This window comes from Mus pahari, chromosome 12 (assembly GCF_900095145.1).
Source record: "Mus pahari chromosome 12, PAHARI_EIJ_v1.1, whole genome shotgun sequence".
Classification (NCBI taxonomy): domain Eukaryota; kingdom Metazoa; phylum Chordata; class Mammalia; order Rodentia; family Muridae; genus Mus; species Mus pahari.
The window spans coordinates 42,584,015-42,599,685 of record NC_034601.1 but is presented as its reverse complement, the minus strand read 5'-3'; the positions used below and the strand labels follow the sequence as shown (position 1 = coordinate 42,599,685).

Sequence of the window (15,671 nt, the reverse complement as noted above, 5' to 3'; positions counted from 1 at the left end):
CCTGGCTGTCCTGGAGCTCACTTTGTAGATCAGGCTGGCCTCGAACTCAGAAATCCGCCTGCCTCTGCCTCCCGAGTGCTGGGATTAAAGGCGTGCGCCACCATGCCCGGCAAGTCAATTTCAAAGTAACGACCTCGTAGACTAGGTTTGGGATATAGCTCACTGGTAGAGAAGGCACACACCACTGTTTCTAAAGCACTTGACGGGTGTTAAGCACTGTTAAGATTTGCTTAAATTTCACCATTTTTAGTTCTTAAAATTTGCATTAGCGGGCTGGAGAGATGGCTTAGAGTTAAAGAGCAATGACTGCTCTTCCAAAGGTCCTGAGTTCAAATTCCAGCAACCACATGGTGGCTCATAACTATCTGTAAATGAGATCTGAGGCCCTCTTCTGGTGTGTCTGAAGACAGCTACAGTGTACTTACATATAAATAAATAAATCTTAAAAAAAAAAAAATAAAAAATAAAATAAACTTGCATTAGTAAGCATTCCTGATAATCATCTTCCCGAATAAGCAAAGATGGTTTTCGGAGGAGTAACTTGACTCTCCAAATAGCAGCTGTTAGGTTCTCCCTTACAAGTCTGGATGCCTTGGGCAAAAGGACAGATAGACAGGTAGTTTCCTCTTAGGCCAGCGCCAGTCATTTAGGAACATTCCATGCATACCTTGAGACAACTGAAGAATGTCTGCTGTTTGTCTGGTTTCTGACTGCTGGCAGTCTAAGCCCGGAAACTTTTTTTTTTTTTTTTTTTTTTTTTTTTTTTGAGACAGGGTCAGATCAGGCTAGTTTGGAACTCACAGAGATCTTCCTGTCTCTGCCTCCCGAGTACTGGGATCAAAGCCAGCTGAAAACGAATGGTTCTAGACTTCTGTTTTCACAAGTCCTGTCTGATGGATTCTAGATGACTCCGGAATCATTTCTGACTGGCCAGTAGAGAAGCGCTGACCAGAAGATGCTCCAGCAGATGGATGCCTGGCGTTAGTTAAGAGGTTAAAGTTAGGACTGGTCCAAGACACAAGCTTCAATCACTGGGATTGCTGCTAAGAGGCAAGACTGTGATTGGCTCAAGTAAATGGCTACGCCTATTGCAAACGAAGGATTGTGACTGGCCAAACCTCTTTCTCACAGGAAAATTAAGCCAGCTTCTCTGGTTCAGTGACTCAGCTGGAAGTCACTTTGCTCTTGTATTGCCTCATCTTGTGTTACAAAATGTTTTTTATGAGGTGGAAACTCGCTGTGTAGTACAGTCTAGCCTTGAATTATTGATCCGCCGTGGCTGACTTGATCACGTCTTTTTGTCTGGGTGACTGCCCTTGAAGATCCCCTTTTTCCAGCTTCTGACTGACTTGTTTTTGTTGTTTCTATTTCTTTGAGAAAGAGTCTCAGGGAGCTTAGATTGACTTACTATGTAACAGAGACAAAGGGTGAACTCCAACTTCTTTCTGCCTCTGTCTCTCAGGAGCTGGGATCACAGGTACGTGTCACCACATCCAGGTTATGCACCGAAAGGGACCAAACCCAGGGTCTCAGGGATGTTAGACGGGCACTCTAACCATTGCACTACATCCCTCTCTCCCCCCTGACTTCTTTGCCTGTGGATGTGGGGCTACAGCCTCTTGTCTTCCTGTTTGCTTTGCCCACAAGGACCCCAGCCTCATAGTCCTTGAGGCCATTCAATCTTCTTGGAAGTCCTAGCCTGCTGGCTTCTAATAATTAAGTGCCATAACCCAGTTGTATTATTTCAGGGTCTGTTACCTGCCCCACCCACCCAACTGATATTATGGTCCAATACTATAACTGCCTCACCTGTGGTCTCAGAACATTCTCAGCTGTGCTATGCCCCTTTCTAGCACATTCCTGATCGACCTTTTCAACATCTTATCCTGAGGCTGTGCAAAGAACAATCCCTTCACAGATGTCACCTCACTTACCATCTCCATCCCTACAGGCCTGTTTTCCTCAGCCTCATCATTCCTTCATCCCTCCTTTGCCTCTGAACTTGAGTGTTTCTCTTGGATCAGCATTGGTTTCACTGTGGCTAAGAATCATTTTGGCACTGACTCTGTCTCAATGTATGTATGTCCTGAACCAGGAGAAACTTTTTGTTGGGATGAATTTTTTTTTTTTTATTTACTATAAATTAGTACACTGTAGCTGTCTTCAGACAAGAATGTGTCATGTCAGATCTCATTACGGGTGGGTGTGAGCCGCCAAGTGGTTGCTGGGATTTGAACTCAGGACCTTCGGAAGAGCAGTCTGTGGTCTTACCCTCTGAGCCATCTCACCAGCCCAAAGGGATGGATTCTTGATGGTCCATTACTATACTCATAGATTAGTCGCCCTCCAGCTATGTTGGGAATTGTACTCCTAACTCCTGCCCACAGGTCCTTTGGTCTATCTCCTCTTTCCTCTTTTTCCAGCCCAGAATTTTCTGTTATTCAAGACCTCAACCTGAAGAGAACTTAGAAATGTGTGTGTGCATGTGTCCATGCACACCAGAGTATCATTACATCACATAAATTGACCTTGAATGTACTATATCCAGGCAAGTTTTAACTTGTGAGTTTTTCCCCCTACCTCCAGAATGGATGAAATTATAAATGGGACACAAGGCCCAGCTAAGAATCACGTTTTTGTTTGTTTGAACTTTCTGAATTATTCTGCCTCTGGTAGCTAGTTCATTGATGATTACTGTCAGACTCAACTCCACCCCCACCATTTATCAGTTTCCAAGTTAACTTCTATCCATCTTGGGCACTGCACATACAGGGTGCACAGCCAGACATGCAGGCAATACACTTATACACATAAGTTTCTGTTTTGTTTTTGTGAGTCAGGGTTTCTCTGTGTAGCCCTGGCTGTCCTGGAACTCTCTGTAGACCGAGTGCTGGGATTAAAGGAATGCGCCACCACGCCCGGCAAGTTTCTGTTTTTTAAATTAAAAGTCTAATCTCATTATTTTGTGTGTCTGTTTTGTCTGTTTGTATCTGTGTGCACCACATTGTGCTTGGTGCCATAGAGGTCAAAAGATGGTGTAGATTCTCTGGAACTAGAGTTATGGATGGTTGCGGGCCTCTATATAGGTGCTATGAACCAAGCTCTAAGCTTCTGGCCGCTGCCTTGCAATTCAGATGTTTTCCTGTTTTTCAAGGCTTAGCATTTTCGTGGCTTTAGGTATATACATCCTTCATGGGTTCTTCAAGAAGCACCTGGAGAGATAGTGGCTGAGGTAATATGGCCCCAGGTGGGTGCCATCCAAGGCGACTCCTCCGGTCAGCACAGGAAGCATGAAACTTCTCCATTAGAGTTGTAGCACCTGCATTCAATACTAATTCAGAGAGTGAGTGGGGGAGGAGTATGAGGAGTCCTCTGCTGTGCACACACCTGGGAATTGTTACCGGTGTTCTAGAATGGGTATTTCCAGTTTCTTGGAATCTTAATTAAGGAACTAAAGAAGCACACACAGACTGCACAATAAGAAGGAAACTTTATTCAAAACCGAAGTGATGGTTGCAGATCAGATATGGTGCAAGCCAGCAGGAGTTTGTAGAATTAGAGACAGGGTTTCTCTGTGTAGCCCTGGCTGTCCTGGAATTCACTTTGTAGACCAGGCTGGCCTCGAACTCAGAAATCCGCCTGCCTCTGCCTCCCACGTGCTGGGATTAAAGGTGTGCGCCACCACTGCCCGGCTGTTTGGGACTTCTTATTGTATGTGTTTGACTACATGTGTCTATGCATGACAAACGTGTCTGGTTCTGGGGAAGTCAGAAGAGGGTATCAGAGCCACTAGGGGTTGAGAGCCACTAGGCAGGCACTGAGAATCTAATCCTGGTTCTCTAGAAGAACAGCCAGTGCTCTTAACTTCTTAACTTCTCACCCATCTCTCCAACCTAAATTTCTTTATTTTGACTGGCAGGTTCGGACTGTGTTATTATGCCTTTGCTCAAATGCACATTCTCTCCGAGGATGCAAGCCCAATTTTGCATAGCGGTAAGGTGAGAAATTAGATTTTCCTCTAAAAGTTCAATCAAAGGACACAATCTTACGTCTTGCACAGTCACCCAAAATGGATTCAGGCTGGATTAGCACACTACCTTTTCTAAACCCAGATATGCCCTAGAATACATTTGAGTAGACTCAGAGACAGGGGAGTTAGTTATTGGAAGTGTCTAGGAGGGAGTCATTCTATTGTTTGCAGTGGGGAGCACATATACACTTACAAGGGTGGGCATACTTGGTGCATTAGATGAGGGGTGTGTGAACAGCCCGAGATAAGTGAAATCCCAAGTTGCTACATCTCCCAGTGCTTGCCTGGATCAGAATGAAGCTGGGCTAAGTCCTCCAAGGTTTACAGGAAGATGTGCAAGGACAACCTCAAATACACTGCCACCTCCAGCACCAGTGCGGGAGCTGCACGGCCAATCAGCATCAAGGAGATCAATAGAATTCAGGCAGAGTCGGAGCTGAAAATCTTGGAGGTCAATGCTGCAAAAATACCAGGAATAGGAACACGAGTGAAAGTGGACACTGGCAACGTATGGACAGAGCCTCTCTGAGAATGAAGGCTCATGGGTGTTGTCCCATGTGCCATTGCAGCAGCACTGGCCATGGCTTGAATGGCAATGTCCATCGAAGGTTCCTATGTTGAAATACTTGGTCTGGAGTTAGTACTGCTATGTGTGTAGGTTGAGAAGTTGTACTTTTGCTGGAGGAAGTGCATGATTGGCAGGGGGAGGGGCCAAGTTTGAGCTCTTCAAAGTTCCCCCTCTCTGCTTTCTCCTTGCAGTCTGAGAGACACGCTAATTCTGTTCTGCCTGTCATGGACTCAAATCACCCCTGGAACCATAAAGCCCTTTTCTTCTCTCGGTAATGCCTGTCGTGGTGTCTTACCACAGCAACAGGGCATTAACTGCTACAGGTGGCCACTGCTTTAGAGCAGAGAGGCAGCAGGGCAGAGGCACTAAAGAGACAAGAGTGACATCAGCTTTCTCGGATGGCAGGAGCTGAAGCATGCAGACTGTGCCAGGAGGAAACGGACAAGGATATCACATATGGTGACCTATGCCTCCCTCCCTCCCGCCTTCACACACACACACACACACACACACACACACACACACACTCCCGATACAGGACTTCTCTGTGCTGCTCTGGATGTCCGGCAACTTTCTCTGTAGTTCAGGCTTGCCTCTCCCTCCCAAGTGCTGAGATTAAAGGCACGCACCACCATACCTGCATAACACACATATGGTGAGCAGGACCAAGTTTGGAAGAGCACCTTCCACAGAGAGATGGTGTCAACTTCCAAATAAGAACTCCAAAAGGAGACGAATTTTTTTTTTTTTTTTTGGTTTTTCAAGACAGGGTTTCTCTGTATAGCCCTGGCTGTCCTGGAACTCTCTTTGTAGACCAGGCTGGCCTTGAACTCAGAAATCCGCCTGCCTCTGCCTCCCAAGTGCGCCACCATGCCTGGCAAGATGAAGTTTCCTTCGGCTACTCTCTAAGGCCTCAAGAAGGCATTCTCAACACCAACACCCACTGAAATCTACGGGACCCCCACCATTCTGTCGGTATAGGTCATAACTGGCACTGCTTTCCTGAGCTCAGGCTAGACACTGGTGTTTGCACTTGCCCTTCACAGTGTTAGAAAACATGATTCTCGAGGCCTAAAGGGCTCTATGGTGGTTTAAATAAGAACGGTCCCCATAAGTTCATATTTGAAAGTTTAGTCATCAGTGCCACTACTAAGGGCTAAGATGTGTGGCCTTGCTGGACAAAGTGTCACTGGGGGTGGGGGCAGGGCTTTGAGGTTGCAAGAGACCAAGCCAGTCTCCATGGGACACTCACTCTCTTCCTTCTCTTAGGATCTGGATGTAGAACCCTCAGCTACCTCTCCAGCACCATGTCTGCCTACGAGCCACCATGCTGGAAATGGACTGCATTTCTGAAATTATCTGAAACTGTAAGCAAGCCCCAATCAAATGCTTTCCTTTATAAGAGTTACAGTGGTCAGGATGTCTTTTCAGAGCAACAGAACACTAAGATAGGCCCTATGGACTTACCATTCTCCCCTCATGAGAACTGGCCAAGCAGCCCTTTAGCATCCTGAAATCTGAGGCATGCCCATCAAAGAGAAGATGGCAATTATCCAATATTGTATGCACATGGTGGTGGCCATTATTTGGAGCGTTATGGTTTTTTTGTTTTTTTTTGTTGGTAGAATAAATTGGTTAGCCTACATAGCTGCTGCTATTGTTTTAGATGAGGCTGACCGTATGATCAGCAAGGGCTTTGACATCCTCATCATGTTTTCCTATTTCAGAGGTTAATGGCAAACTCTATTCTTCAGTGAATGCCACCATGGCAAAGTTCAGAAATTTGCCAAGAGTGTCCTAGTAAAGCCTATCACCATAAATATGGGGAATGGTGGAGCTTCCAGCCAGGATATCATCCAGAACTCCTATAGTGTACTCATATACATAAAATAATAAATAAATCTTTTTTTTTTTAAATAGATGATGGCCAGTCGTAGAGCAAAGACTAAGAAGAATGGACAGAGGTCTGGGAGATTCCAGGACAGAAAGGCTGTCCTAATAGCTCATCACGTCGTCTCCCTGCCGTCTACCTGACATGAATCATGACACTCCTGGAATAACTGAACAATGTGTACCAAGTTGGCTGCACTGAGCCCTTGGGAATTGAACATAGTCTGTGCATTCAATGTATATACACAAATACACGAATTTTCAGCCCTTGTAACAAGCCCCATGATCAGTCAATGGTCACAAACTTCAAGGTCTTGCTGCTAGAGAGCAAGCAGGGCAGGGCAGCAACATCAGCTGCAAGGACTCTGGCTCATAGCACCACAGACATCGGTATCTCTCTCCTTTAAGCCTCAGTCTCAGGACTCCACCACACACCCACACACACACGAATCCCAAAGACAAGAGACTAGCATTCTTGACTCACTCATCTGGGAAAGGAAACCCCACAGTGCTTTCCAGAATGACTACTTGACTGTTCTTCCAGGTGCCACTAAAGCACAAGTTTTTCTAGAATGAACGTATTCTTGAACATGTGTCCCACTAGCTATGTATGTGGCCCAGGCTGGATTCAAGCTTCTATCCACCTGTACCAGTTTAACAGCTGGAATTACAGGTGTGTGCCACTATGCCAAGCTTGAGATTTTAAACTACATCCACTTATTGTGCCTGTCTGAGCATGCCATAGTGAACTGGGAAGGTGAGAGTTTAACTTAAATGGGAATCAGTTTTCTCCTACTATGCGGGATCCAGGGCATCGGGTACCTGTTGTATGTTCATTGGTGTTTTGCCTGCATGTGTGTCTGTATAACGGTGCCCCGAAATTTAAGTTACAGGCAGGTGTAACCTGCCATGTGGTTGCTGAGAACTGAACTGAGGTCCTCTGAAAGAGCAGCCAGTGTTCTTAACCCCAAGCCATCTCTCCTGCACAGTGCCCCCCCCAAACTTTAAATTCCCAATTTCAAAGTAATTTACAATTCTTTTTGAGACAGGGTTTCTCTGTGTAGCCCTGGCTGTCCTGAAACTCACACTGTAGACCAGGCTGGCCTCGAGCTCAGAAATCCGCCTGCCTCTGCCTCCTGAGTTCAGGGATTAAAGGCGTGTGTGCCACCACGCCCGACTGTAATTTACAATTCTTATTCTGTTTTAAGGGGAGGAGACAGCATGCATTTGTCCTTATTTTCAGCGTTGGGAAATGAACCCATGTGCACTGAGCATCAAATACAGGATAGACCTCTGTTCTAGGAGGCTGACTCAAGTTAAGAACTTGCCTTGCTTACACAAGGTTGTGGATTCCACCCTTAGCACAATGGGGGAAATGACTGTGCTTCGGGTGAAGTAGCACCTGGGTGGGGCAGGGAGCCCAGGCAGGCCTTCAAGGTCATTCTCCCCTTATCTCAGACAAACAAAATTGAGGTTTTGGACCTCAGGATAAAACTTTTCATCTTTACATTCAGAGGAAGAAGTCAAACAATAACCCGAGGCAGTCAAAGTATAAACCGTCAGTGCAACTGGGCTCCAGGCTTGCATTAGAACACTCACCCACTAAGCCATCTCCAAGGCCCGGAAGTTTAAAACAAGTCCAGCGGACATCTGCGAGAAGGCATTCCAGGAAAAAAGATAAGGCTCTACAGTGGGAGGATTTGCTCAAAGTAAAAAAATGAAGGGCGGGGTTGCAGGGGAGGGGAGAGGGGATGTCAGAGCTAAGGGAGGAAGAAGGTAGTAAGGAAAGGTTTGAGGGTCATCTGGAGAGCTCTGGCTTTTCCTCAGGACAGACGGAGCTCTAGACTACACATCTTTTTTGTTTTTGCTTTTTTGCTCGTTTATTTAAAAAAAAAAAAAAACCCAAAAACCTCTGCTGGGCATTAATAGAGCAAACCTTTAATCCCAGCATGGGAATGGGAGGCAGGAGTTGGAGGCCATCCTAGCCTAGTTAGTTCCAGGACACCCAGGGCTACACAGGGAAACCTGTCTCTCTCTCATTTCCAACTCCTATTACTGTAAATAATCTGTGCATCCCATTACCCAATTACTAATACTGTTTTTATTTTAAAATGTCTCATGTTCTATAGTGTATATATGGAAGTCATTAAAAAAAAAAAAAAAAACCGCCAGGTGTTGGTGGCACATGCCTTTAATCCCAGCACTCGGGAGGCAAAGGCAGGTGGATTTCTGAGTTCGAGGCCAGCCTGGTCTACAGAGTGAGTTCCAGGACAGCCAGGGCTACACAGAGAAACCCTGTCTCGAAAACAAAACAAAACAAAAAAAACCATAGTCCTTGCTGTCCTGGAATTCGATATGTAGACCAGGCTGGGATTAAATGCATGTGTAGCCACACACTGATTTTTTCCCTTTTATCATGTGTGTGTAGGGGACCAAACTCAGGTAGTTAGGCCTTGGTGACAGGTACTTTTACCTGATAATCTACCTCACTGGCCCACTACTAATGTGTTAAGATTTTCTCTCTGCATTATACATTCCATAACCATGCCGAGGATGAACTTCTGACATTCCTGAGTTAGTTCTGGGACTACAGGTGAAGGTCACTATAGTCCTGACCTAACAGGGCTTCATGCATGCTAGACAGCACCTCGCCAATGCGCCACTATAGCCTGAGCCCTGCTATCATAGAAGCAGGAAAGCTGCTGCTGAGTTTCAGGATAGCCTGAGCTAAAGAGTTCAAAACACCTAGGATACAGTGAAACATCTCAAAATAAAGGAAATGTAAGAATGTGAGCTGGAGCTGGGCAGTGGTGGCACACACCGTTAATCCCAGCACTTGGGAGGCAGAGGCAGGCAGATTTCTGAGTTCGAAGCCAGCCTGGTCTACAGAAGTGAGTTCCAGGACAGCCAGAGCTATGCAGAGAAACCCTGTCTCGAAAACAAAACAAACAAACAAAAAAAGTGAGCTGGAGATAGTTCAATGGCTAGAGAACTCGCTGCTTTCCCAGAGGGCCCAAGTTGGTCTCAGCATCCATGCTGGACACTTTATAGTTACCTGTGTTGTAACTCCAGCCTCAAAGGGTATCATGATCTCTTCTGGCTTTTGTGGGCATGAGTGCGTGCGTGTGCACACACACGCGCGCACACATACACACACACACACACACACACACACACACACACACACCCACCATACACATAACTTAAATGGGCACGTAGCAAATGTTTTCTGTGCAGCTTTGAGAGTTTTACATAGGGATATGGTGGTTCCCCAAGAACTTGCCGCTCCAAATAAGACTCAATAATGGTGATACAGTAGATTTTATACAAAAAGGAGGTAAACAAGCTATTTGAATGGTGTGATGGTTATTATCAGTTATTAATTTGCCTTCAGAAATTTGGATTTATTTAAGAGTGTCAGAAACAGAAAAAAGGGTGTCTAATAGGCTCACCTCGTAATTACTCCAACCACAGGTAGAATCAGGACTGATTGGTTCTTCATGATTAGATTCATATTAAATCTTTTCTGGCAAAGCAATTATCAGTAATAATTGCATGCTCATTGTATCACATTACTGACATATTTTTTTAGCCAGGGCTACACAGAGAAACCCTTTCTTGAAAAACCAGAGTGGGGGTGGGGGAATTCACACCTTGCTTGCCACACCTCTCCCACTGACTGGGACCACTGGGACATACTTCTCACATCCAGCACTGTTTGTCAGGGAGGACCCAAGATTTCTTCATGTGGCCTCTCTGCCAACAATGGTTTGGCAAGATCTCTGACTAAGGAACCCACACTTGGAACTTTCCATGCCCTCTTAGAGGAAAATGGAGGGCTGTCTAGAGATATCACATGCCACGATTCCTATGGAAATCTACATGCAGGCACGCCACACACACTTGTGGGCCAGGACCCAACTCTGGCTGGACTCTCACATCTAGTTGGAAAACTCAAGTGCAAATCTTGTCTTACTCTCCAGGAGCATGCATGATCAGCACACCAGCCATCCTCCTGTTGTGGATTTCATCCAAGGCACTTGGCTCCATGTCCTTTTCAGACAAGAGACGGAGCTAGAGAAGCAAGGATGGCGGTCGAATGTATGACATCAAATGCAACCAGCAGGGGTTCATCAGGAGATGACACTGGGACAGACAGATGCCTAGCGATCTCACAGAAAGCTTCTGCCCCAGCCTGTACTCAAATCCTCCAAAGGAGTCAAGCAAGTGTGTTCCTTGTTCATTCATCTCCTTTACGGATGTGCATTGCTGGCACAGAGGCCATGAAGTGATGGTGGCCTTCACACCCATCACACCAGGAGCACATGGGTTGTGAGTAGCCTGCCTCTTCCTGCCTTGGGACAGTTAAACACCCCCCACCACACACACACACACACACACACACACACACACACACACACTCACACACTCACACACACCTCCCTCTGCTCTAAGCAATGTTCCAAAGCCCTTTCAGACATGGCGTTCAGAGAGGAGCAGAAGAAACTCAAGGGAAAAGTAACCAATCAAACAGATAACAAGATTTAGTGTACTATTTTACAAAAGCAGAAAACACACCCAAGCACTAATCACTAACACACTACAACCCAGGGAAGAGGACGTGCATGCAGAGGCTACAGGTATAAACTAAGTCTTTACAGTTGACCACGGAACTGGCTAGGACCCCCGTCGTGCTGGTGACAGGACTAGCAACCGCTGTTATCTGGAGATGTCATCCTCCTGCCCCAAGACCTACTTGCAGCAAAACACATAGACTTTCTCATCTTCACACAAGAGGGAGGGGTCACTCTCAGTGTCCAGTCAGCACAATGAGCAGAGGTGGCCTCACCGGCTTTTTCTAAACTGCTTGCATTTAAGCATCAACTTAACTTACACTATCCCTTAAGATCTGGGTGAGAAAGGCACCTTCAAAGGCAGAGATGTAGATTTCCATCAGTCTCAGAGTCAGCTGCAGCTCTGCCGATCACACAATAGTGAGTGATGCCAGCAGCTAGTTCAAACTTAGGAGATCTGTCCTTTATCCTTCGAGGCTCTTAGTCAAGATTTTGTTCCTAGAAAACAAATGTATTTATGGATTCATTCATTTAGTTAGGCCTTCCTTCCCCACTTCACCCCCCTCCCCCACCTCTGACTGAGTCTCAGGTAGATCAGGCTTGCCCTGAATTCCCACCAATCATCCACCCCAGTCTCTACTACATCAAGTGCTGGGATTACAAGGTGTGTCATAACCAGATCAGAGACCAGAAGTAGGAAGAGGTACTAAGATTTAAAATAGACAAAATCTGTTGAGAATGTAAGCATGAACCTTCAAGTTTGATCCCCAGCCTGGGGACACACCCACAATCTCAGGCTGGGAAAGTGGAGACAGGACAGAAATAACATCAAGACTGGTGGCTTCAGCCATTTGATCTAGGTGAGCCTTGGTTCCTGGATGTCCCAAAAGCACACCAAAACCTGTTAGTGTGGCTTAATGCCAAGTAGGAGGCAGAAGCCCGCAGACTTTTTGGCTCCAAGTTTGAGATTAGCAAGCATGATCTACATAGCAAGTTTCAGACCTAGAAATGCAGCTTCTTTGGAGCTTACTTACACGAGCAAGGTAAGTAATATTCCAACACAGTTAATTAAAACTTAAGTGTGCACAGCACTCACTTATGAACACACTTGGGGCACAGCATGTTGTCCTCCAGGTGTGGGGGTGGAAATGTGCAGGCCGGAAGCAGGAAGAGGGCAATGGCTTTCCCTTTCTTATCGGGTACCCAGGCTTGTCCAGCGTGGAACTGCAGCCGAACCCAACCACGCGAGTTCCCAGGAAGGCTTGTCCCATGAACCACACACCACATTTCCCCTGTGGGAGCAAAGAGAACACACCAGCTTCAGCCTAGACTTGATGCCTCTCTGAAATGCCAGCCCTGAGGTAAGACTGGGAATCCAAGCTTCATCTCAATCCATCTTGTTACCTATCATGAAAGTATACAAGAAACCTTCAGGCTTTAGGGTTATCGATATATCTCAATGGTACAGTATTTGCTTTAGCCTGCATGAGTGATTCTAACACATCACACATACACCAAACAAAACTCCCAGAAAATTGCTGGTTGGTGGCTGTACAGAATTTTAATCCCAGCACTAAGGAGGTAGAGGCAGGCTGTCAGGTTGAGGTCAGCCTGATCTACAGAGCTTAGCTCCAGGACAGCTGGAGTTAGAGAAAACAAACAAACAATTTAAAAACCCCAAACAGGGGGCTGGAGAGATAGCTCGGCGGTTAGGAGCACTGACTGCTCTTCCCAAGGTCCTGAGTTCAATATCTAACAACCACGTGGTGACTTACAACCATCTTGTAAGAAGAGGGATCCGATGTCTTCTGGTGTGTCTGAAAACAGCTACAGTATACTCATATACATAAAATAAATCTTAAAAACAAAACAAAACAAAAAAAAGAAGTGCTCTCAAGCCAGGCGGTGGTGGCGCACGCCTTTAATCCCAGCACTTGGGAGGCAGAGGCAGGTGGATTTCTGAGTTCAAGGCCAGCCTGGTCTACAGAGCAAATTCCAGGACAGCCAGGGCTACGCAGACCTCAAAAAAAAGAAGATTCTTCTTACTGCAAAAGAATACTAGCTCTCAGTGAGACCCTGTCCAAAATGGAACTTAGAAACTACAGCATGGGTGAGGTCCAGGAATCACTGGTGGCTGTGACTGATTCTAACCTTTGACTTCTGACGACGACGCATCGGCAGAGGATGCATTGGCCGGCGCTGTCTCGTACTTCTTAGCATTGGATGCAATTCTGGCCCAAGATGCTAACGCTGCCTCGGAGGCAGGTGTAGTCACTACTGTGGTGCTGACTTCCTCGAAGAGCATGGGAGGGTCGACGAGGGCAGGTATCTGCTCCTCTGGTACAGGNACCATTTCCAGGGGAACTGTCACCTCAGACTCCTCCCCTGGTTCCGCCTTCATTTTTTTGTGAGCTGTCTTCAACCTGGCGCCTTTGGCCGAGTCAGGGATGTTCTTCAACTCCAGCTAGGGTATTATAGATAATGGGAAGATTAACCACTGAGCTAAATCCCCAACCCCCTGTAATCCCATTCTAATGCTCCTGTGATAATAGAATGGGAGGTGGAGCCAGAGACTCCTGGCCAACATTATATCCACCAGCAGGCAACAGAGACTCTGTCTTACAATGAAGAAGAAAGCAAGGACCAATGACACCCAGTGCTGTCTTCTAACCTGTAGCACGTTCGAACCCACAAAGAAAACTGTGATCCCGGGAGGGGGATGGGGGGAGAGATGATGTATCAGTCACAGGCATTCACTCACTATGTTGGTAGAAAACGTGGCTTCTTCCACCACTTGAATGGTGGTTCACTATCATAGCTCTAGATGCAGGGAATTCTGTGCCCTTATGCCAGAAGAGGGCACAGGTGCCAATGTGGTACGCATACACACATGAAAGTAAAACATTCATACAACCTCAATTGAGGGGGAGAGGAGGGGAGGGAAGGGGAGGGGAGGGCACCAGAAATGTGGCCTTTGGGCAGGAGGTTCTTTCTGGTAACAGGATTACAGTCTAGATTCAGTTAGACAGAAAGGGTGAATACAAAAGATCTAGCAAAGCTAGAGAAACTGCTCACTTGCCTAGCGTGTGCAAGGCCCCAGGTCCAGTGCCCATCACCTAAGGAGGTGAGCCAACAGAATGATGGGAGCCAGCAAGAATACACCATCCTCACTAACAGACTCTAAGTGTACCCTCCCTGAGCCTAGTGCTGTGGCATGCCTGCTGCGGTCTGTTACACGGGAGGTGAAGGGATCGCCTGGCCTCAGTAATTCAAGACTAACCTAGAACACCAGGTCACTAACCTAGTAAATCCTAGTCTCAAAGATCAAAATGCTGGTGAGGTACTCAGGCTGCAGAGGCAGGAAGCTTGCTACCAAGTTTGGGGCCAGCAAGGGCTACACAGCGAAACCCTATCTCACAAATACAAAGTAACAAAAACAAAGAAATGAGTCACCCAAGTATAGTAGTAGCACACACCTGTAACTAAGAGTCCGAGAAAGGAGGTTCTTGAAGTTCTTAGGCCAGCCTAGGTTACATGCAGACTAAAAAAAAACAAAAACAAAAAAACAAAACAAAACAAAACAAAAAACCCAAAGCCAAAACCAAAACAAACCACAAACAAAAACAAAAACTGAAAAGAAAACGGGGGCGGGGCAGGGCGGGGCGGGGGTGGGGTAGGTTAGGGACTGGCGTGTGAGGTGCAGCTCAGTGGTAGAACATGCATACATGCATTAAAAATCCTAGACTCATTTTCCAGCACCAAAAATGAAAAGGACCCACCTTACCTAGTTTTATTCATGGTCTCTCTTCCGTTTGGGGATAAAGCGGGAAGAAGGGAGCCAAGGCAATTCTTCAATGTATTCTCTGATATGCCAGTTATTAGAAGAACAAAACCTTTCCCGCTGCCACTATCCCTTAAAGTGCAAAGTTCCATGCAGGGCTTGGAAGGCCACGCCCGTGAGGTAGGTGGACCTTGAGCTTGAAGCCACTTTTATTTTCACAGACTGACTGCCAGGTTAGCCTGGGCTAATACTAAATAGTCTCAAAAAATAAAAAAATAAAAAAATATATATATAGTTACCATTTGTTCTGGGAAAGCCCTTGCAAGGAGTCGTTTATAAGCATCTAATTTCTAAGACAAAACAACAACAACAACCACAACAACAACAAAAACAAAAGATAAAAAGAGTTGTTAGTGAAGTTCTGGCTGCCACAACCCCACTTTGCCGCGCAGCAAGAGGCCCCCTCCGGGCCCCCACCTGGCCTTTGCTGCTCACTCGTTTCTTCTGGCACCAAGCCCGCAAAACATCTCGGTGAATCAGGTTCACTGGGGGCAGATACTTTGGAATAGGAGGAACTGGTACCTTCCTGCGAGTCTGTTCTGACATCTCAGTGTCTTGTGGTTTTTCCTCCTTTAGTTTACAACCTGAGGGGCAAAAAAAAAAAAAAAAAAAAAAAAAAAAAAAAAAAATCAAACCTGGGTCCTTTGCCAGAGCAACAAGTGCTCTTATCCACAGAATTGGAATCCCATAATCCCTTTTTACATATATAGTTACCCTCTTATGTAGAGGTGCCTGTTTAAATGATCAACTAAAGGATCAGAGACTCCA

The 15,671-nt window shown here is 46.1% G+C and overlaps 1 protein-coding gene across 1 annotated transcript; it reads right to left on the bottom strand.

The window, feature by feature from the left end:
- Positions 1-11,028: 11,028 nt before the first annotated feature.
- Positions 11,029-15,481, bottom strand: Dppa4 (developmental pluripotency associated 4). Its single transcript, XM_021210061.1, has 5 exons — positions 15,321-15,481; positions 15,143-15,193; positions 13,214-13,526; positions 12,159-12,354; positions 11,029-11,560 (listed from the first exon to the last, which is right to left on the bottom strand). The coding sequence occupies exons 1-5, from the start codon at positions 15,447-15,449 to the stop codon at positions 11,527-11,529; spliced, it is 723 nt and encodes a 240-aa protein (XP_021065720.1). The 5' UTR covers positions 15,450-15,481; the 3' UTR covers positions 11,029-11,526.
- Between the last annotated feature and the right edge of the window lie 190 nt (positions 15,482-15,671).